The sequence below is a fragment of the Besnoitia besnoiti genome (assembly GCF_002563875.1).
Source record: "Besnoitia besnoiti strain Bb-Ger1 chromosome Unknown contig00007, whole genome shotgun sequence".
Classification (NCBI taxonomy): domain Eukaryota; phylum Apicomplexa; class Conoidasida; order Eucoccidiorida; family Sarcocystidae; genus Besnoitia; species Besnoitia besnoiti.
In genome coordinates, this window is record NW_021703915.1 from 3,650,817 (window position 1) to 3,673,657 (window position 22,841).

Sequence of the window (22,841 nt, forward strand, 5' to 3'; positions counted from 1 at the left end):
TCGCATCCCAGCAACACGGCGCTCGGTGATGAATTGAACCTGCGTTGACAAACTCCTAACTGTTTGTCGCCCCTCAAAACACAGCCTTGACAGCTCCTCGGGAAGGCCCGCGGTCTTAACTCGCCCCAGCCTCCTCCGAGGAACCCGTCAGGAATCCCTAGACATAACCGGTGCGTTCAACACGTGCATTTCTTAGATGGGCACCCGATATCTGCACTCGTGGACTCTCCACAAGACTTGTCCTTTCTAGTTGTCGGAGCCTGATTAGACACCAGCAGTGGGCGCGTATGTGGAGGGCCCCTGGGCGTTCCCCTGCCGTCAGATTCTGCGCCTTCTCCGTTCCTTACACCTTTCGATCCCCCCTACGATGCAGCTGCCTCCGTCGTCACGTCTCCAGGCCGTGCTGCGTCGGGATCGCCTCGCTTGACTTGCTCGCTCGGCACGACCGCGAGTCTCCCCCCAGAGCAGTGGCTGGCCTTCCCCCCGGCGCTGCCTCTGCCCTCCTCTCCGCTCCCTCGGCTACACTGCTCCATGTCTCGCTTCTGTGCGAGACACGATGTTGACCGTGAATCGGCGCCGGCGGCTCGCATCGCCTGCGGCGGCGTTTCTGGCCGGTGTGTCGCGTCGCGGTGCTCTGCTGAGTCCGTTCCCGCAGTGGCTTGCCCGTCGCCGCCGCACGCTGTGCCTTCCTTGACATTCTCCCAGTAGTCGGGCCTCGCGTCGCCGCTTTCCGCTGAGCATACCCCGTCTGAAGCTTTTCTTGCCTCCTCCTCCTCCTCCGCACTGCCTTGTCCTTGATCCTTCGTTCCCCCTGCCAAGTGAGGCTTGGAAAGCTCTGCAGGGTGCTCGACGCCTCGCCTCTCCTCTCTGCCTCCGGCGGGGGGAGACGCCGACGTCGTCGAGGGCGTGTGTCTGGAGGCTTCTGCGCTGCGAAGGGAAATCCGTTTGTCGCCTCCTTCCCCGCCGCCTCTTTCAACTGGCGTGCTGGCGCCGCCCGCACTCGCGGCTCGTGCTGCGAAGCGCCGCGAAGAACGCAAGGCGCATGACCGCGTGACGGCGGACGGGCCTCGCACGCCGGAGGGTGACGAGAAGCGCGCGGCGAGACCGTTCTCGCCGGCATGCGCGGCGGGATCTCCATCTGCTTTCTCCGCAGACTTCGACCAAGTCTCATCGTACCCAGCTGGCTTCTCTGGCGCGTTAGCAGGCCCTGGCGACGACAGGGTCAGGGTGCCACCGCTCGCATGCGTCTCGTCCCTGCTTCGCACGCCGACTCGAGCGGCGCGGGCGTCTCTCGCTTCCTCCCGCGGCAGTGCGCGCTCGACGCCAAACGCGTGCCTGACGAAGACGCGGCGGAGCTTTTTAGGCAGCGGCCCGCTCCCTGCCTGATCCGCGAAAAGGAGAGCAGACGCAAGGTCGCCCGCAGGCGAACCTTCACTGGGCGCCGGCGCGCGCTTGCCCAAGAAGTTGCCCGACCGGCGACTGGAGCCGCCGACAGCCGCCACACGACAGCGCGAGGGGACTTGTGTCCGCGGGGAGGCCGCTCTCGCCGCACTCGCTTGCGGCGGCCGCAGATCCGGAGCTGAAAACGGGAAGTGTAGTTGCTGCCTCTCCAGCAGGCCCGAGGCCCGCGAGATGTCTGTTGGCGAGATTCGCGACGCGAGGGACGGCGAACACGCATCTGCGTCCTGCGGACTGGCGCATGCAACATCGAGGAGAGAGCCAGAGACACCTGCCGCGCCCACACCGCCGTCGACCGCACAGCCTGCGCCTCGCGCAGGAGACGGGGGGAAGACGTCAACTGACAACCGGCGCACCCCCGGCGCCGGCAGATGCAGGCGAACGATCGAATCCGCCGCCGAGCTGGAGCGATACAGGGGACAGAAAAAGCTGCGACGGGACATGGCGAAGGCGTCCAGCGCGTAATGCTCCAGGGACCGGACCAGCGACCGCCCTCGGGAAGACGAGCCTGCTGCAGAATGCGCCGTCTGAAGAAAGAACAGGAAGATCGCACAGAGGGAGGATTCATGCAGACTAGGGCGCGCAACCTCCCCGTCTCGCCCAAGGACTTGATTGTTCCTACAGGCAAGGCGGACCTCTGTTTTGAGAAAGTCCGTCACGCCTGCTTTCCCCCTCCACTCCTGCCCCCCCCCCCCCCCCCCCCCAAGACACCCCCTCAGACACTCGCACCTCCATTTACTTGCTCTGCTGACCTCGACTTGGTCCCTGAGTTCATCTAGGGCGTCAAGAAGATCGTCGATCCTGTTCGCCCAAACCTCGCTGTAGTCCAAGCAAGCGATGTGGTACTTCCTTTTCGCTGGGCTCTTTTTCTCAGTCCGAAATCCGCATCCTGCCCCCCCGCGCTCGCTGTATCCATTGGCTGCGCCTTCTGCGTCGCCGCGCACTTCCCGGAGACTGCCGCCCTCGGACTCAGCCGTAGTTTCCTCTTCTTCGAGCAGCACTCGCGCGAGATCGAGGCGCGCCCGTTTCTTCTTCGGCTCGCCGCTGTCGCTTCTCCACGCGTCCTCTCGCGTGCCGCGGCCTCTTACGGCCTGGTACCAGCGCAGGAGCCCGTCCTCGCCCTCGGCGTCCCCTAAGGCAAACCTGGTGTGGCCTCCTAGGCCCTCTCCAAGGCCTTCGCCGCCCCCCGACAAGAAACTGCTGTCCAGGCTCAGGGGATGCCCGGCTGCGCCGGCAAAGTTCACCTCCTGGCGCCGGATGAACTTGAGCCTGCTGGTCTGCAGGAACGTCCGCAAGATCCCTGGGCGCAGGGACGAGAACTGCAGGTAACGCGAATCCGAGGAAAACAGAGAGACGCTCCTAGCGCCCGCAGGGGTGAGGCCACTCGCCGAGCCGCGCCAGGCGCCCTCCTTCGAACGCCTCCACCGCCCCTCCTGCGCCTCGAAAGCCCACCTCTTCTCGCCCTCGCAGTCTTCTCCCAAAAATGCGTCACCGACGCCTCCGCAGCGATCCAGCGAGCAGACGGACGCGCCGCACGCGGCGTGGCTCCCGGCGTCCTCGTAGCGCCGAAGAAACGCCACGAGGGCGCTGTGAATCTTCTGGAGGCGCACGACCGCGGGCTGCGGCCGCCGCTTCTTTGACTGAAGGCGGACGAAGCGCAGAAGCCTCGAACGAACTTCGTTCCTCTGAAAATGAGAGAGATTCCATCCCCCCCCAGGCGCTTCGTCAGTTCCGTCCTCGTCGCTCCCGTCCATGGCTCTCTCACGGAGCGACTGCTGCGCACACGCCCCCGCGCCGGCCTGCGCACCCTCGCCTTCCCCTTTCCACTCGGCCGCCGGCGCGCAGTCGCCGTCCACGCCTCCGGCCCCTCCCGTCCCCCCTGCTTCTGGCCAAAGCAGGTGTCCGTCGAAAACGGAGGGCAGTTCTGCCGCATCGAGGCGGCGTGCCAGCTCTGCGCAGAGCTCAGAGGCGTCCTGACTCGCTTTTGTCTGTCCGGCTGCGACGCGTGGGGTCGCGCCCTCTGGGCGTCCTTCGTCCGGTTGCAAGCTTCCTGGCGAGCCCTTGAGTGAGGCGTCCCCCGCTGCGGCCGGCTCGGGGGCTTTGCGAGGGTGGCGCTCGCCCTCCAGCGGACTCTGACTGGCGTCGTCTCTGGCTCGCTTCGCCGCAGTTCCCTCGCCTCTTGGAGACTGCGAAGCGCCCTCCGTCTTGTCCTGCGGGAGGCGAGGAGGCGGGGCGGCGCTTCGTGCGCCGTCCTCTGCTGTCTCCGCCTCCACCGTCTCTTCTCCTCTAGGGGGCACCTGTGCCAAGGAGGCAGTGGCGGGACTCTGGCAAGCAGGCGTACGCGCGTCCGCACTGCAGGTTTCTGCGGGTGCCTCGTCGTCTCCTTTCCGGTGCCCTGGGCTAACTGCAGCCGATTCTGCGCTGCACGAGAGCCGCTCTGTGGACATAAGGAACGCGATTTTCGCGAGCCAGCGCCCAAAGATCTCGTTATATGCTGAGAGATCCGCCGGCGGACAGCAGAAGACCCGCGCCGTGTGGTACGCGTACGGCGTCATGAGCCCGTGGTAGGCCGTCGGAACGACTTCGTCCTCAGCCCACGCCGGTGCGTGGCGCTTGAGGGCCTCGAGCATCGCAAAGCACTTGACGCGGGCCGTATGGACCCGGGAGTCCGAACTCCGCGGATGGACGCATGCGAATGACGGCGAAGAAAGAAAATACTCCTGCAAGCAACGCAGACAGCAGTTCGGGGGCACAGCCGACGCAGCCGGCGACGAAGGCGTGGCGAGGACAGGTGTCTGGGGCGGCGAGGCGCGTGGCGACGTCCGCCCAGAAGCCAGCCCACCGGCTCCATTCGTCTCCCCGGAGGTCGACCCCTCAGCGACTACGCCGGCAGGAGATCTACCAGGGGGGAGAGACGCGCACGAAGCCAAGACCGCAGCGTCGACCTGCAATGAGGAAGGAAGCGGATGCTCCAGGGGAGCCGGACGAACCGCGGAATCGTCTGACGGTTGCATCTCCGCGGGAGTCTCTGCAAAAGTCGGCCTTGTAGCAGACACAGAGAATGACAGCGCATCGCTATCAGGCGATGGAAGAGCAACAAGAGGAGAGGACACAGACATCCCGCCACCCGCAGTACCTGAAGCGGCTGTCTGCGGCGCTGAGCAATCGGGAAGAGAGGCTGTGAGCTCCGGCGGGATACATGGACAAGTGGCACCAGCAGATTTCAACCGTTCTTCGCGCTCTGCCTTGCATGACGCGTGCGCGAATGGCTGCGCAGACGGCGTGGAAGAGGCACACGGAGAGGAAACCACGGCTGGCATTTCCTCTCCCCGAACTCCGCTGACTCCGGTGTCGGCCGCCACGCAGGGATCCGCAGCGGACGGAAATGGTGAATGCGTGAACGCAGGGTGCAACTGACGCACTCTTGCAAAGCTGTTGAACGCGTCTTGACGCAGGACACGTGTGTCTGACATCGAATCGGCGGCAACGGACGAGAAGACGGCAGCGGTCGCACCGTCTGCGCGCTCCGCACCGTCGTAGAAACCGAAGGGCGCGCCGGCGTCCCTTTCGGGCGCGTTGGGCTCAAACAGCGGCGCTGCCGTGGCCCCCGCCGGGCCTGTGTCCCACCGCGGGGTGCCCCGACCCTCAACGGCGCCCAACGACGAGGCTGACGCAGCAGAACTCAGCATGTCTCTGGAGCCCCGTCACGAAAAGACACCGCGGGGCTCACTCTCGTGAAGATGGAGTTTCGCAGAGGCAACGTCAGAAGGCCGCAGACACGAGATGTGCACGGTAGAGCAAGCAGAGAAACGTAACGGCGAGGCAGCGAACCGTAGTGCAGCCTAGCAAAAGGGAATTGACATGGCGAGAAAGTCGAAACACGGATCGTGCACAGCAGAACGCAAGATGTGAAGGGTTGCGGGCAAGGTGACCTCCAGAAAAACGCACAGAACGAGGGGGGGCCTCTTGGGAGCCCAGAGTCGCTCGCGCGAAAGAAAAGGGAGTTCTCGCTGGGTGAGACCACGAGAGCCAAAACACATAGTACAGCAAGGCAGCTGAATGAGTCAACAGACAGTCTCTGGCTGTGGGGGAAGAGCCGGTTAGGAGCAACATTGGTCTGCGAGAAGATAGTGACCTAGAATCTTTTCTAGCGTCTCTTCGTCGCGCCTCACGCCTTGAGTCTGTCCGTAAAACCGCACGAAACCTGCAGTCCTTCGAAACTGAGTCACAGCGAAAAAAAACGGCGCCGGGGAAACATATCGGGAGCAGATACGCGAAAGAGAAAGGCCCCCTTACGGCAAGGTAGAAGGCCAACGGCAGATCCAGATACAAGCTGTGGAGACAGGCAGGCGAAACTCCACTCATGGTACATGCGCTAGAACGAGTCTGCGGCGAACGCGCTGGGAGGGAGGGGGGAGGTTTGTCGTGGACAAGCGAGGGGGAAAAGAAGAAAAAGCCCCGACCACCGGAAAGGTAAGATAAAGAGGAAAAGAGAGAACTCCGGTGGAGAGCCGCTTGCAGGAAATGGAGAGACGGCTAAGGCTGAGAAGGGAGAACGAAGACGACCGTGCCCTAGAGGATGTTTTCGTTCTGCTTACAGGAAAAGGGGTCGCCCAGAATTAAACAGGAAAAGACGCCAAAAAAGATGGCAAGGCCCGTTCGGCCCTCACCTGTCTCTGTTTCGCAGAGACAAAGCGCTAGAGACTCTCCCGGCGGGCTTGCGGGTCGAGTTTCGAAAAAATTCTGACTATCCAAGCCAGAGAGGAAGCGAGAGCAAGGTTCGCGAATCTGTTTAGCGCTGCGGAGCGCCCCGCACGGTGACTTTCGAGCGAGAAGAGAAAGGGGAAAAAACCAAAATCGATTCGGCATCGATTACCCTCTTTTCGCCACGCCTGAGCCTTCCTGCTGCCCGAGGACGCCAGGAGACTGCTGGTCCGGGTCACGCTGATCTGAACTGTCGCTCTCCTACGCCAAATCCAACGCGTACGCGGACGGGGGCACTGCGCGACCGCGTCCCCGCTGGTCACGACGTATCCCCAGACAAAAATGTGGAGAAAGTCGGCAGAAGGTCTCTGCATATCCTGGAAATCCAGCTGAATCTTTTAAAACTCGAGTACATGCTTCCCATGCAGCTCTCTGTGAGCGCACAGAGGGGCGAACAGGAGGGGCAGAAGAGATACGCCGGCGCATCATACGCGGAGATCTACCAAACTTGACAACCTGCCCACGTTCGAGTTCTCGCTCGAAGATGAGGTTGTGATCAGCGATGGAAAATCGGGGCCTTTCGAGGCAGCGAAGCGAAAAGTTCTAACCAGCGCTGCACCAGCCACAGACATAGAACCGAAGTTTCAGGTTCGCAGAGAAGCTCTAGATCCGCGAGGCCGCAGGACTCGAACCTTGAAATAAAAACAGGCCGGACTACACGCACGGCGCGCTGAATTGGGAATTTAAATATGTTCCTTGTCTTGCCACGCCTTAGGCCTTTGCGTGTGGCGGCAATCGCGAGGGGCGTTTCTTGGAAAAATCGGCGCGGAGGTCGGCGGACGCATCCGCCTTCTCACAGGACTCGCCTGAAGCCCGTGTGGGCGCATATGGCAAAGGACGTACAGCCACAACAAACCCGACAGAAAAGCTGGAGGGACCTGAATGCCCCAGAAAGCGTGAAGGGGCAGTTGCCTTCTGCAACACAGACAATTCGTTTCGGTGTGAGGCTGTCGCCCTAAAACCCCTCGGCGAAAAACTTGGTGAGGGAGAGGAGGCGAGGCGTATCAGCCCGTCCGTCGACTGGAACCGCTCGCGTGTATGCCGTCTCTCCCGCGAGAGGGGACGGCTTCTCAGTGCCGCCCGTGGAAATGGAAAAAATACGGCAAATGACACCAAGGTTGAAGGATTTCTACGCGCCTGCGATTACAGAGCTCTAGGGCGAATACCAGGTGCAGGCACCCCGAAATGAGAGCTGCGCGTAGGGACCCGGTAAGCCACAACGTCTCTAGGATTTAGTTCACCTCGGGCTCCCGATGGCCCTTCGTCCGCGACAGACTGCGGGTGTGGCTATAAGCCTAGATATGGACAGATACAGCTACTCGCAGACACGTGTTTTTACTTCTCCGTTCGAAAACGCCCTTACACCAGGAGAATTACAGGATCAAGTGTGTTGCAGGGTAGCCGTTGCAGAAGTTTTTGCACGTGCTGGCCTGTTCGCCGCCTGGGAGACAGACGATGGAGCCGCTCACGCGGGAAGGCAGTGCCGCCGGTGCATACGCCGCGGCACAAGGAAGAAGGCGCGCTTGCGCGGTACCTGCTGCCGTCGTTCTTTGGAATGACTCAAAAACCGGAAAACAGTGAGTATCGGCACGGCTGCACAGCGAGTTTCTTACTAGAGCTTGCCGCCTTCTGCGCGCGGTCGACGGGAGAAGACGACGCCCCCGACGACGCGGAAGGGCGGGTGCGATGGCATGGTATGGATGGAATGGCGGAAAACTGCGGCGCCTGCTCACGCGGTGAACCCTGGTTAAAAACGCACACAACTCACGAGTACGAAACTTTGGTTCCTAGGGGCAAGGTTACCAGCCAAAAAACAAGCAGGAAACCTGGAACGAGCAAGAGAGACGCCTATTCTACAAGGAAAGTCCGAAATGTTTCCTCGATCGCCTCGACAATGTTGTCACGAGAGACTGCAGCATGTGTACGTACACCGTGAGGTGTACGTACACTTGCGCGGAGCCATCTCGTTCCGTCCCGCCTGAGCTGGGCGCAGGCGTTTCCTGCGCTCGAGAGCGGACTTTGCCATTGGACTGCACTCAATACCTTCCAGAGTTCCAGGCTTTTCCGGGTTCGCGGCGCGAGAAACGCAGCTGAGGTCGCGGGGTGTCTTCTCGCCGCGAGCGCAGCCCGCCGCGAGAACTGGACGGCGCGCCACCTCGCAGCGGGTCGTCTGCGCCAGTCGACCAGATCGGGGTGTGTCTGTCTCTCTGATCCCGAAAACAGCTTCCAGATTAAAGGCCAGCTTCGCATCCTACAGCCAACTGCTCTTCCTGTATCACGTATCCAAAGCCAGAAAAGTGAGTCGTTTGCCTCCATGTGCCGCGCGGGCGCGCCGTGTGCCTGCGCTCTAGCAAGAGTACTCCGCCTTTGCCGGAGTTCTCCTTTCAGACCAGGCTGTGCGGAGTAGCGTCGCGAGCAGTCATTGAGGCGAGGCCTCAACGCCTATTTTCTCACTTGCAAAGAAAGAAATGAGTCAGCGGGAGTGTGAAGGGGTCATTCCGGGGGCGAGTTTCCTTTAGAGTGAGTGAGAGACAGAGACGGGAGGTCGGGGGCGACAAGGGCTTCGATGCTGAGCCTAGTCAAACTTCGGCAGACACACATGGAGCGGCAGCTTGGCGCGACTGGCCATGTTGGAGTGCGAAGGTCTGAAGAGAAAGGCGAATGTGGCGGGTGCTGCCCGCCTAAAAAAAGTGAACGGCAAGAGAAAAGCTGTGAGGATTCTCACACGTGAACTACCGATAGAGCGCAGCCCGCGAGCACCTGGAGCCAGAGGTAGCATCTTATCGCTCGTTGCATCTCAGTGTCTCCTCTCAGCACACGTTTCAGCGAAAACCCGATTCAGCAAAGAGTGGAGATAACAGAGCTCAGTCCTCCCTATCGTTCCTTATTTTCTCCTCCGTGTCATTCTCTGGTTTGCCTTCCGGACCCGTATTTTTGATTCTTTGAGGCTCTGTGGGTGCGAGGGGCCGACTTTTCTCACTCGTAGTGTATCGGACCCGTTTTTAGTGAAATCCTCTACTGAAAGGACTTTGATTTTCTACTTCTCAAGCGCAGGCGCGGGGCCTACATGTTGACGGAGGTCAACTTATTTCCCTTGCTGACTCTCTGAGTTTTTTTGTCTTCACCGTCTGTTTCTCCAGCCCCTCTCTTCTCTCACTCTCCGTCCTTTCTTTCCTTCGGCGATTCCATCATTGTTCTTCCCTCTCGTGTCCTCTATACTCCTCCTCAAAGGCTTTCGCCTCCTCTCGCTTTGGATTCGTGAAAGGCAGGCGCCAGGCTCCACTCAGGCCCAGCGGAGCTCCGCCTCTGACCTCGCCTCATTCTTCCCTTTTGTTGTGTGCGGCTCTCTTCGATTGTCCTCGCTGCAGCGGCTGTGTCCCTTACACGCAAAGTCCCTGTTCCTCCCTCTCTCGTTTTCTTTCGCGCTCGCTTTCCGGTTTGTTCGCTTTTTGGCTGCTGCGTTCTTCTCCTCATCTCTTCTCGTCCCGCCTAGTCTGCGTGGCCTCTCTCGTTAGCGGAAAGCGAGCGGCGGAACCTCTTCTGTGCGAGTTCTTCGAATTCCTTGTTGAGGCAAGATTTACTCCAGAGTGTGGCGAACAAGCAAGAACGCCCCTCGGATAGAGAAGGGGAAAGAGCCTCTCCTCGCGTCCTCCCTTCCGGTGTCTGCGGGGGCTGCGTCCTTTGTCGGGTTCTCTGAGCTCTTCGTGAAGTTCCTTGTGCTGTCGTGATCCCTCCCGGCCCCCTGTCTCCCGGCGTCTGCCTCGAATCCGATTCTCCTCGCTCGTTTGGCACAGCGGCGCCGCGCTGTGTTGAACGGGAGAGGAGGAGTTTGCTGTGCTGCCGCGGTGGGCGATGGGGTTCGCGTCTGCCCTGTCTGCCGCGAGGATCTGACTTCGTCACGTTGCCAGGGGTCGCATCTCGCGCGTGTGAGCGCCTTGTTCATCCGATAAGCCGCGATGGAAGTCGCCGCCTTCTCTGTGGGGCCTCGCTCGTCGTCGCCTTCCGCTCGCCTCCAGGCGCGCGCAGGGCTGCGGCCGCTCCCCGCGCGCGCGCGGAAGGGACGCAGAAGGAACGCGAGCGAAGAGGTCCGTTCGTGCGTCGCGAACTCGGGAGAAGAGGCCGAGAAGGCGGGAACGCGCGACGAGGAGTCTCTCGAAGACCTCGAAGACGACTACGAAGACGAAGGCGAGGGGGATGAAGACGACAGTGAGCACGAAGAAGATGAGGAGGAAGAAGAGGGGCAGCAGAGCAGGGGCCGAACAAAGGGGAAAAATGGCGCTCGAAGCGCGCGGAGAGTCGCCAGCGGGGGCTCGCGACGGCGCAGAGGCAAGCAGCCGACCAGAGAGGACGACCCGGAGATGAACATCGAAGACGACGATGACTTGTTCGGTGGAGCCTTCACCTCGGAACCCGAGGACTTCAACGACTCCGACTGGCTACAGGAAGAAGAGTGAGACTTTCGCGCAGCTTCCCCCCGGCTCCGCGGCCTCAAGGCTACTGCAAATTCATACCCTCTTCCATATAATGAATATATGTGTATACATGTCGGTATATATATACAGGCATATGTGTCTATATAGATATATATGTCTATATGCATGTCCGCGAGAGACAGACGGTGAATGCCCGTGTATGCGCATGAAAGCAACGTGTGTCGGGATTTCTTGTTTGAACCTTTTCTGCAGCACGGATGATATTCGGTCAGAGAGTTCGATTGCGGAGAGCGAGATGGAGGACTATTTCATGAGAGACGAAGAGGACGGAGACGATGCGCCGGCTGCATCGAGCCAAGGCGCGAGAAGGACGAAGGGGAGAAGAAAGCGAGCCCGCGCGGAGCGTAAGGGAGACAGAAACGGCGTCTTGTATGGTGTATCAGTTTCCGATGGTGGCGTGTTCAGGCGCTGTCAAACGACTGGTCCTTTGCGCCGCCCCCGTTTGTCCGGCGTCGCTTGTTTGCCTCGGGTGTTTTCTCTCCTTGTGCCTTTATTCTGTCGCTTTCTCCGCTGCCAGGGCGGTGCCCCGCGTGCGTTCTTTCAGCGAGTGTCAGATTGCCTTTCTTCTTCGCTCTCTTCTTCCCGGTGTTCCTCCGGGGGTTTTTTGCACGAGACACTTCTGCTCTACGGGGTGTAGCTGTTTGTTTCCCTGCCCTCCTTGCGAGGAAGGCGGCTCGCCTCAAATGCAACTCACGTATGACGAGAGAGACTCGCGCCGCGTCGGGCGATCGTTCGCGACGCGAACTCGCGCACCACGTGGCTCGCCTGGGATGTCCCGTTGCTTGTCAATGTCTCTGGATGGGAGTCCCCAGCGAGGTTGAGGTTTGTCAGCTGCTTTAGTAACGCCAGGCCGCACGCGTCTTTTCTAACGGCGACGGAGGGCTCAACAGACTATCGCTCGGGTTCGACGGCTTCTCCCCTGAACCCAACAAGTGATATGTGCCTTGAAGCGTCTCCTCTGCGGACGCGGCAGCCCGCGCCCTCCCTATGAGATGCACATCCGCTCGAATCCGCATAGCCTCAAAGCGTTGAGGCATCTACGCTGACTTGCTTCACCGCGCGCGGCGACCCCCCCCCCCCCCCGCCTGTGTGTCATGTAGGGCGTGTTATGTGTGACGTTCTGTGTTTCTTCTCAGCCTTCAGCGGGGCGAAGTCGCAGCGCAAGCGACGGCGCAAGCGAACAGCGGCGACGCCGAGCGAGATGCCTGCCGCGGTAAGCGACGCGCGCATTCCTTTCGCCAGAAGGTCCAACCTCCTGCTGCGTAGCTGCTCGTGTCTCTGCTCTCCGCACTGCTTTGGCTCGTCTGCGGCTCGGGCGCCGAGGCGCGCCTTCACCTCCGCTCGCGGGCCTTCTGTGTACCTTCCCTCGAACGCCTGCTTCCCAGCGTGTATCTGTGGAGGGCGCCCCTCGGCTTAAGTGGAGAAAACGACGCGATGCAGTTTGTGGGCGACTGACAAGCCTCTTGCTGGACGTTTAGGGACATTGTCGGGTGCCTATCCTAAGTCCCAGTGTGCCCATGCTCCTGCCGCGCAGGCACCTTTCTTTTTGTGGAGTTTGTTTGCCGTCAAAGCACCTTAATTGTAGTAGGTCTGTCATTCAAGCGCGGTGAGCAGGTAAACAGAAAAGCAGCGGAATGTTTCGAGTTTGCAAGAATGCATATTTATATAAATATAAATATTTGGTCTCGCAGCAGGGGGCTGTGGCTCGTTTGTCTCGCGTGGCCTGCGGGTTCGCTCGAAAGGATATCCCCCTCGTCCCTGTCTGCTGCCTGAAAGGGCGAAGTGCAGCCAGCTAGCTGGTGTGTGGATGCGGGGATGTGCGCGGGTCTGTCGTCATGTGGGCAGCTGAAGAAGCTTATGGGAGAAGCGACGGATTTGTATCTGAACGGAGAATTCGATCGCGCAGTTCAGGTCCTCGAAGACATCGTCAGACAAGCGCCAGGGCTCCACGACCCCTTCCACTTGCTGGTGAGTGTTAAACGCACGCAGAGTCGTCTTTCTTCTCCTTCGCCGTCCTCGCCGTTCCGCTGCTACACGACATAGTTCTCACGCCCACCAGCTGTCTCGGGTCGTGCTCACATGTTCTCCTCACTTCTGCGATATATGCCTTCATATCTATCTATATCCACCTATTTACATATATATATATGTAAATATGAGTATATGTATGCACATGTATCCAGCTCGTTCTCAGACCTTTCGCGCTTGCGAAGTCCCTCTGGCCTTCGCAGCTGGATACCGGCGCGGCGGCGCATGTCGCTCTCTCTGAGGTTGCAGTGCGCGGGGTTGGTGCGTGTGTCTTGCGTCCAGGGTTTGATTTACGAGGAGGCGTACGGCGACAAGCGCCGCGCAGTCGATTTTTACCTTCTGGCGGCGCATTTGGTGGTGCCGGGAGATCCTGAGCTCTGGCGCTACATCGGCTCGATGTCGCTGCAGCTGAACAATCTCCCGCAGGCGATATATTGCTTCCGCAGGTGTCTGCGAAGCGCCAACAACGCGCGGCTCTCCGCCGCATGCAGCGCAGGCTTCCATCCTGGAGTGCACCTGCTCCCTCGCCTCGGGGCGGGCGACACCGACCAGGGCGGCAGCGAGGAGGACGACGACAAGGACGACGCCGGTCCTCGAAAGAAGGAGAGAAAACGACGCAGGAAGGGAGGAAAACACGCATCGATGGAGGAGGAAGTCGCCTTCTCGCTCGCCTCCTGCTACCAACAGACGGTGAGGCCGGGCTCGAAAAAGCCGCCGCTTTCAGAGAGCTCTGAGAGTGCCATTCATCACACACTTCCGTCGCACGTCAGTCCAAGAATCCGCCCATGAGCGATCCTCGCGCGGCGCGGGGCCCAGCGCTCTGCGGTTCAGACGGAAGCGTTGCCGACCGGGGAGACACAGATCGAACTGGCGTGTGTCTGGGGAGCGTTCGTTGCGGGTCCCACTCCGTTCCCACACAGATTGCTATGGATGTGGATGCGGACAGATAGAGAGAGACAGAGGCAGAGGTGTCTGTAGGTGGAGTCTGGGCGTGTGTGGTGTGATGTCACCGCCTGAGAAAGATGCACGCTGTTGTTTTCGTATGCTGGCGGGCAAGCACTGAGTGTGCTTACTGCGCCGGTGACTACGCGAGTGGGTTTGTCGGGGTAGGTTTTCGCCGGTTTTTTTGTTTCATTTGCCGGCCGATGCGAGCAGCGGGTGTGGTGCGTCTTTGTGTGCGCTTCGCTCCTCCGGCTTCAGGGGGATCATTCGCGAGCCGTTTCGCTCTTGTACGCGCTCCTGTCGCTCCGCCCCCGGGACTTCCTCCTTTCTCGCGAGATTGCTCGGAGTCTTCACCACCTTCGCCGCGCGGTGGAGGCACGCGACATCTTGGAGGCAGCTGTCCTTCCCCTTCTGCCCGCTCAACTCCGCGACCAAATCGCGCACCAGGCTGCGGAGCCCCCGCCCGTCGCTGCAGCCTCCTCGGCGAGCTTCGCGACACCAGTGGAGCAGGTGGGATCAACGGCGGCAGACGCGAAGACGCGAGAGCCTCAGCACGCGCGCGAGGAGAGAAGCCAGGGCGACGCGCAGCCCGCGACGAGCGGCGGCGGCGCGGGCGACGGGCTGCAGCGCGCCGAAGGAGTGGCAGACACGGATGAGCTTCTTCCTCTTCACTGGGAAGGCCGGATGACGCTCGATCCGCTTCAACTCGACTGCGTCAATCTGCTCGCGGAAGTGTACAGACACCTCCACGATCACCGCCGGTGCTTTCTTCTCCTCCGCTTCGTCACCCGGGGCTGGCTTGCCTCGCAGTTGCCGGTGGATCTGCTTGTCAAGCGCGCCGCGGCTGAGCTGTTTGTCGGCGCGGTAAGAAGTCAAATGCGTCCGCGAAAACCGAAGGGGGATGCGTCTAATGCGGCACATGGGGAGGAATCACTCGGCAAAGGAGAGGACCTGCGGAGGCTGAAGCCATAGTCCTTTGCAGAACACACGGAAAACCAGAGACGGAAATCGAGGGAAAAGGGGGCGATGGTTTCCAGGGTAGTCGAGGCAGCGAACCCCGGTTCCGGTGAAACAGAATACCATAGGACGCACATACAGAGACCAAGGTCTCTGTATGTGCGTCTTATTTATCTCATCGCCGGCTACTCTAGAGCTGCTCTCCCCCGTGGGGAGCCCGCGTTTCGGCGCGATTCTGCGTTTGTCTTTTCCCGTAGTCTCCATCTGGCTTTGGAGGTTCCGTTTTTTGCCCCTCTTTCCTTACTTCCTGCCGCAGACGTGTCTCACAAACGCCCGGATTCCACACATCCATGTGTCTTGTGTTCGCGTGTTGTCTGCGCAGAAAACGCATTCGGCTGACGTTGCGGAGTCGCTCCTCCGCACGGCTGCGGCTCGTGGGAGCTCCCATGTCGGGGCGAGTCCCTCGGGTGCGCTAGCAGCCGCGTCTTTGTCCTCTCCTTCATCCCCGTCTGACTCCGCCTCTGGCGACCCTGAGAAAGACGCAGCTGGCGACGCGCGGAGCGCCGCATGCGCGGAGAAAACGCCTCAAGACGGGGCGATCAGCGCCGAGTACGTCGATCTCTTCTTGACGCTCGCGGATGCCTGGGAGCACGCGGGCGAGTTGCGGCGGTCCCTCGAGCTTTACAAGGCGGTTCAAAAGCTCCCCGAGGTCGCCACCGACACTTCGGTAAGAGCCAAGGAGGCGCACGTCGCGCAGCGGCCGCTCAGCTCTGCAGCGAACGGGGCGAGCCGGGGGGCGGCGCCCTCGTCGGTCGCCTACGGCGGAATGCGGTCGACTCCGACGCAGGGTCGCGGTAACTGCCTATGCAGCCAGCGAGTGTCGCGCGCACGCGCGGCTCGAGGACCTGTATGCGCGCGTGCGAGTGACGGCTTGCGCAGGTGACTCCAGGGGCGCGCCGGGATTCTGCGGCAGTGTGGCGCATCCTTCCGTTCGTGACTCTGCAGATTTTGTGTGCGGCTGCGAGGTTCGTGTGCAGACACATCTATGCGAATCACCTGCGCAGAGAGAGGCGGAGGAGCACGTCGAGTGAGCCTCCGCGAGCTGGAAGACCGCCCGCGTTCTGTCCCTGTGTGAGTGGGACGTGCTTTGTTCAGGTGGCGCTCCAGACGGCGAACTGTCTCGTTAAACTCGGCGAGCTGAAGGGAGCGGCCGAATTCCTTCAAGGGTAGGCACTGCAGAAAGCAGTCCGCTCGAGCTTGCGATGTGTCTCCGCCTGCACATCTCGTTTTTTCCAGCCGCCCTGCGCGGCAAGTGCCAGGCTGGGTGCTTGGCTGGGGGGGGGGGGGGGGGGGGGGGAGGCGCCAGCCGCCTTTCTCGCATCGGCATCCTGAGGTGTCGTTCTTCGTTCGTTCTTCGTCCTTCCTGGACGCGAGCTTGAGGTCGGCTGGCGCTTTCTCACGTTTTGTCTCTGCTGTCTCCGTGCCGGTCCTGCTCTCTTCTGTCTCGCTTCGTGCCGTGGACGTTCTTTCGCCGACGCCCTCGTCTCGCTCGGTCTCTACCCGCCCTCTGATGCTCCTCCGCCTACCCCCTCTCTCCCCCACCCCCCCCCCCCCCCCCCCCCCCCCCCCGCCCTCTCGCCCACACGGTGTCTCTCTGAATGTCTCTCTCGTGCTGTGGCTTCTCCGCCAGCTGGCTCGCACGGAGCGAGGCTCGAAGGCAGCAGACTGCCGGCGTGCGCGACGCCGAAGTGCGCCTCCTCCTCTGCGACGTGCTGAAGCAGCTCGGGCAGGACTTGGAAGCGGACTACACGCTCCTTACGATCTCGTACAAGCACTTGCGAGAAAAAGACAGACTGCCCAGGTACGCGTTGCGGCGTGGAGAACGGAGAGGCCGCAGATGAATCAGAAGATCTGGAGAGCGGAGCCCTCTCTCATGGCAGGGGGGGTGCGGACACGGCGGTGCGACGCTAGCGAGCCGCAGATTCACACGCGCACAGAAAGGGAAAAGGAGTTCGCCTCTGTTCAGACGCATGAGTAACTCTGCGTTGACCGATAGAGTTATGCTCGCCGGGGTCGGAGAGTATTCGCTCATGCGCGTGCGCGGATGCAGTAACGTCCGCGAAGCTGTATATACGCGTACGCCTATGAGGCAGCAGTTGAATTGGCGCGATGTGTCGAGCCTGGGGATGCGCTGGCTAGCGACCCGTCTGCCTTGTCTCGAGCCGGTTGCCCCGCCGCCTTTCTTGCCTCTTTGAAGCCATTTTCGCTTCGTGATCCCGTTCGTTCTCCCGCAGTCGGGCTTGCGTTGCGACTCTGAAAGCGTGCGTGTTTGTTCGTGTCTGCGCGTTCAGAGCGTGGAGCAACGCGGATCGCGAGCGAGATCTGTTCGACCTGCGAAGTCAACTTGAGGCGCTTCTGTCGCGTCCGTCTACGCCGGGCTGTCTTGTCTCGCTCTCGTTTCCAACCCCAGGCGGTTTGCCGCATGCTCCCTCGTCGGTTTCGTCGGCCGCAAACCCCCTTAGCAGTCTCGCCGCTGCCTCGGCGTCTGCCTCCTTGTCTCCCTCTTCTGTCTCTTCTTCCTGGGCGTCGGTGGCGCATGCGTCCTCCCTTGACCCGCCGTCGTCTAGCGCCGCGCTCCCTGGAACTGTCGCGTCGGCTGCATCGGACGACGCGAACGCACACGCAGTATCTTCGCGGTTTCTGGCGCTCGTTCAGGAGTGCGAGTTGGACGCCTGCCGCGTGCTGCGCCAGGCGTGCCGGAAGCGTGTCGAAATGGCTCAGGACCCCGACGCCGAGCGGTTTTTCTCGCCGTCGCTGCCGCTTGGCCTCGCGCAAGAAAGTTACAGGGCCCTCGCGAGCCCGAAAGCCGCGGATGCAGGCGGCTCCGCAGGCAGCGCGCTGTCGGCGGACGAGGAGAGGCTTGAGGGCGAGGGCGCCAAAGACGAGGCGGGGAACGCCCAGGGGTTCTTCTCGCTGCTCAACATGAACAAGAGAGGCGGGCTAGGCGGCGGCGGTGCCGCCAGCAACGGCAGTCGCGTGAAAGATCCACACAAAGCGCTGCAACACTACAAAATCAAACAGCACCTGGGCCTGCGCTCCATCGAGGATTTCATAGGTTAGGAAGGAATGCCAGATCAAACCGCTGCATGCGAGTGCGACCTTACGAGCTGCGCGCGCCCGGCCGTCCCTATATATGCGTATATATGTCTGTAAATATGTATATCTATGTGTAAGTATATATATCCACGTATATGCACGGGCCAACGCATTCGTGTGTTTGCTGTGCCCGTTCCGCTCCACGTTTTCGGGGGGTTTTGCAGGCCTGCGCGGCTACTTCGACTTCTTATGCAGCGGCATGGAGTTGTTGAGAAGGCAGGGACGGTACGAGGAAGCGGTGTCTCTCCTCGAATCTGTTCTCGGCAACTGGCGACAGAAACGCCCCGACGGCAACGACGCACAGAAACGGCAGATTAAGGAGGCGCTCGAAATCCTCTCTATCTGTGAGACTAACACATTTGTTTCCTGAAAGAAAAATGCAACATGCGGGGTGCTCGGGAACATTCGTGTCCTTCCTCGTTCCGGACCGTCATATAATATATATCTATAGATAGGTAGATGTAGATAAACAAAAAATACAAAGGTAGATCCACACATATGTGTCCTTGCAGAGAATGCGAAGAACCAGGAGTCCCGAGGTGCTCATGTTTAAATAGTGGATGATAGCGACGCGGGGCGGGGGTACCTCGTGCGGACCTCAGCGAGTGTTCATGTAACGGAGGCACACACTAGCATGGCGTTGGCGTACATATATATATATATATATATATATATATGCGTACAGCGGTCACATGTTTTTCTGTTTAGCAGCGGGTGTGTATCTGCTTGTAGATAAGTGGGCAGGAGTTCTGTGTGCAGCTCAAATCGCGTGGAGCCGCGGCTTTCTGTTTTTTCAGCGCTCAGTGTGGAGGGCCGATTGAGCCGGACCGCTCTGGCCTCTCTGCGTCACTTGCTGCAGCGACGCGCAGGGAGCAAGAGGTACCGCAAAACCTGGAAGGCGTTGCTGGAGGTGTATGGGCGATTGCTGTTTACGGGCTCGCTCGCCCAGCAGGCATACAACGCGCTTGCGGCAGCCAAAGAGAAAGATCTTCTTCTCGAAAACAGGTTTGTGCCCGTCTCTCCGGCACTCTCGAGTCAGTCGCGCCTCTGGATTCAACATCATCCAGCTAGTACTTAGTGTTTGTGCCCGTCTCTCCGGCACTCTCGAGTCAGTCGCGCCTCTGGATTCAACACCATCCAGCTAGTACTTGGTGATGACGTATTGTCCAACCAAGGCCACTGCCCAAATAAGAACAAACACTTCAGTCAATAATGTAGAACCTAATGGCATCAGGAAATAGGAAATCGCGTGAATTCGTGAGGAAGCGACTTCCGAGTCACCAATCTGTTTTGGCACAAAGAAGTTGCCATATCCTCCGTACAACAAAAGAGTGTGTCCTGTGTGAAGGCCGGCACTTGCCGTCGGGTGAGGGAGTGCCGCGGATGCGCGCGCGGCATGTGGGCAACGTCGCAGCCGTAGGTGTCTTCTACCGCGTTCCCATCTCCGTTTTCGCAGCCTGTGGGAGTCTGCATGCGTCGCCTCGTCGTCTGTGCGCGTCGCACTTTTTTCACAGGTCGTGGGCGATTCGGCAGTTGCTGCAGAGGCCTCACAACGACGCGCTGACTCTGGTCGTCGGGCATTTCTGCATGCTCTCTTCGCGTTGGCGCTTCGCAGTGGCTGAATACACGCGAGCTCATTGCTTGAGGCCCTGGGATGCGCTCCCCTGTCTCTGCTTGGCCGTGGCGTACCTTTGTCTCTCGACGTCCAACAAGATTCAGGTGCGGAGGCCATCCGAAACACGAAAAGTCACAGGACTTCCGACTTTGGCGTGCCCCCGGAGCGAGGTCCCCCGTGCGACGTATTGCGCGGTCGCTCGACGCATCCTGCGCAGTGTGTTTCGGTCCACTGCGCCGTCGCAGCGACGCTAGCAAGCGACGGTTCACAGCATGCGAGCGAGGTTCGCTGTACCCGGCGCTGCCTTGTTTCTGTCTAATGCCTCTCGGCGTAGTCCATGCTCGTGCACATATCCTCCTGTGGAGGCGCGTCAAGGACACCTTAGAGGTTGGGTAGCTGAGCTGCAACTTGGCGCGCACACCTACGAATGGAGCGTGGGAGTTGTGCGTAAATGCGGTGGTGCCGCTATGGGGCGTGGACCTGGTTTCTGTTTCTCGTTGAAGCATGTCGGACGCCCAGGACTGTTAAACGCTTGCGGCAGTGGCTGACGAGCCTGCTAGGGATGTTGCCGTTCCCAGGGAATCGCCAGGATCGATTGTGATTGCGCTGTCTGCAGAACAAGCACGACAGCGTTCTTCGAGGCTTCGCCATTCTGGGGCGCTACTGTCAGCTGAGGAGAGGCTCCTCCACAGAGGTGGAGGCGTGCAGTGAGGCGAGCACAACCTCAAGCGAGGCTCGTAGAGTCTTCACGGCTGAGACGGTTTTCAATCTGGCCAGGTAGGGAACGCTCAGATTCCTCCTGGGATCCTTGCAGAGAGGCCGTCGACGGCCGCGGAGGCGGGCGGATCGTTGACGAGGCCGAGGGCAGCGAGCAGGCGTTGTCGAGTTGCAATCGGAAAACGAACTGGGCGCCGAAGGCTTGTGTGGGGTGCGGAGGCGCGTGCGAGGTCTGCGACGATCGGGTGAGACGCCTCCTGGAATTTCCTGCGATCTCTGCGCTCAGGGCCTACCATCACGTCAACCTTCTACACCTCGCAGTGCCGCTATACATCAAATGCCTCCACCTGCTCGATACTCAGCCTGAAGAAGGAGAGCGCGGAACGCCCTCAAGAATGTTTTCGATGTTTTCTGGGAAAAGCCCATCGCGCACGCCGCAGAGTGAAAATGAAAGTCCGAGTGGCGGCGCTTCGGGCAGCCGCTCAGGCGACGTCCCGCCCCCCGACGCCGATGCTACGAACGAGTGTCAGGACGCGTGGCGCCTCGATAAGTCGCAAATTCAGAAGGTATGTTGCTGTGTGATGTGTGTGCTGAAGACAGGCTCGTGCCTTGCCGTCTCTTTCTCAGCCGTGCCCAGCACCAGGCTCGTGCCTCCTCATCGTGTAGAAAGCAAAACATTGACTTCCGGTGAACTAGGAGGAGGGGTAGAAAGCGATCACGCCTGCCACTAGAGCATCTCTAGTTCGTGCGGTAGGTTGGGGCGTCGTCGTCACACAAAATCCATCGTGCTTGTTTTGCATCACAAAACAAGCAGGATGGATTTTGTGTATTTTTGTGCTCTGGCGCATGTGTCTCTTGGCCTGATTTCCCAGTGTGCAGCGCTGAATCTCATCGCAATCTGGAGGAATCAACGCGGTCTCGCACAAGCCCGAGCGGTCGCCAGCCGATATCTGGTATGGGATGAGTAGACCGCTGCTGTGGAGCGGGACGGTGAACCGCATTTCCGTCCACTGCTACCAAGTGTCCTCGTCGAGCCAGTCAATCTTGTCGCCTAGCAAGGTTCAACGAATCCACCTTGAGGCAGAGAGACAGTGTAGGGAGGGGGAGAGTTCAGGGCCGCAGAATGGATGTGGCGCAAAAGAGATGTGAGAAGCAAGAAATCGCAGCGCTATCTGCCGACATCGGTGACGGCGTTGTGAGTGCCCCCAACGGACTGAGAAATAGAGCAAGCGGACTCTGGGCTGGCCGTTTGCAGAGCGCTGCCTGCCCTCGCGAACCTGGATGGCGGATGCCTGCCAGTGCCTGTATTGGACGCTGTCTTCCGTTACCGGGGCGCAGCTGCTATTTTCCATGCTTTCTTCTAGTGGAGGCCAAAATCGAATACAGAACGCAGGAGAGGGACGCCGCACGAAAGCGCTTACCGAGTCAGCGCTTTCTCTGCCAGCTAGAAACTCCTATTGGTGGGATGGTACTTGTGCCAGTTCGTCAAAAAGGTGGAGTCGTTTGTGTTTGAATGTCAATCCTAACGTCTCTGAAGCCATACTCCAGAGACTAGCTACCAACTCCGAACTTGGGACGCTAACTTTTTGCTATTGCGGGATTGCCAAACCCACTTCGCCTCGTTGACGCCAGCCGGAGTGTATAACTCCGGATATCGCCGTTTTGAAGTACAACCGGATAAACTCACATCTTTCGTCCGGATGCAAGATCGCACGGGAAACGGTGGAAACTCGTAACCAACCTGTCCCTTCATTCTCTCGTTTGGCAGCCCCCCCTCTCGGTTTGACACTCAAAGACCGTCACACACCGACCCATCCGTTTTGCGAGATAAGCACTGTAACCCACCTAATAGAAGAGCGCCTGCTTAGGGCACTGCACGATATTGCTTAAGAAAACGTTCCACCGACAGGCAGGTGGGGTTGTGCAGATTCCTCCTCTCGCTTTCTGACTACACATTCCCATGCCAATCTAGTGGGATGCCGCTCCCGTGGCACCGTACATTAGAAAACAACCTCATCCACAAAAGCCACATGAGCGTCTTCGCTAGCCAGAAGAGCAGAGAGCGAACAAAATGGTTTCCGGTTGGGATTTCCCAAGGAATGTATCTCGGTGCATACCCTATGCTAGAAGTGAGGCAGCGGAATCGTGTAGGAATCGGGCCGTAGCGTCACAGCTGAAACGTACGACGTCTAGTTCTCGAAGCTTTGATGCAATCGACGAGACAATCTCGCATCGGAAATGAAAGAACATAGCGGTGGTGCATTTGCATATATTGTAGCATGAGCTAGCACGTCGAAGGATCAGAAGGCAACTTGCAGAAACGACGTAGGAAAGGATTGAGCTTAGGGTATACTTTCTTCTGAAGACCTGACCCGGTGAAGACGACAGCGTGAACATGTTTAGTGAGCAGTCCATGTAACGTGAAAAGCCGGAACATGGTTCGGTATTTTCCAGCTGACAAATCGCGAGTAGTCAGACACAACCCGGGTAGCCCGCAGTGCTCGTTGGTAGTACGCGCAAGGCCTCATCACTCCCTGGGCTAACTGCGGCAGTTGTATCCTCCGGCTGATTCTGAGCCTCGTTGCCTGTCTTCTCGAGTTAAGCCTTCTGTACAAAGCGGGCAGACTTGGGTGTGTGCAACAGTTATTGTGACCGTAACCAGTTGCTCAGGCGTATTGATGAGTGTTGTGTCCTAGCACCAGTGTGGGCCT

General features: G+C 59.8%; 2 protein-coding genes across 2 annotated transcripts; one reads left to right on the forward strand and one right to left on the reverse strand.

Annotated features, from left to right (window-relative positions):
* Nucleotides 1-362: 362 nt before the first annotated feature.
* BESB_075060 (uncharacterized protein) lies at nucleotides 363-5,147 on the reverse strand (the record flags this gene model as incomplete). Its single annotated transcript, XM_029365879.1, has 2 exons — nucleotides 363-1,985; nucleotides 2,211-5,147. The coding sequence occupies 2 exons, from the start codon at nucleotides 5,145-5,147 to the stop codon at nucleotides 363-365; spliced, it is 4,560 nt and encodes a 1,519-aa protein (XP_029218363.1).
* A 5,031-nt stretch (nucleotides 5,148-10,178) lies between these two features.
* Nucleotides 10,179-21,098, forward strand: BESB_075070 (general transcription factor IIIC polypeptide 3 GTF3C3; the record flags this gene model as incomplete). Its single annotated transcript, XM_029365880.1, has 16 exons — nucleotides 10,179-10,672; nucleotides 10,908-11,059; nucleotides 11,852-11,928; nucleotides 12,561-12,683; nucleotides 13,026-13,433; nucleotides 13,944-14,549; nucleotides 15,025-15,369; nucleotides 15,798-15,868; nucleotides 16,333-16,503; nucleotides 16,994-17,757; nucleotides 17,963-18,142; nucleotides 18,596-18,803; nucleotides 19,313-19,517; nucleotides 20,030-20,190; nucleotides 20,417-20,696; nucleotides 21,003-21,098. The coding sequence occupies 16 exons, from the start codon at nucleotides 10,179-10,181 to the stop codon at nucleotides 21,096-21,098; spliced, it is 4,341 nt and encodes a 1,446-aa protein (XP_029218364.1).
* Between the last annotated feature and the right edge of the window lie 1,743 nt (nucleotides 21,099-22,841).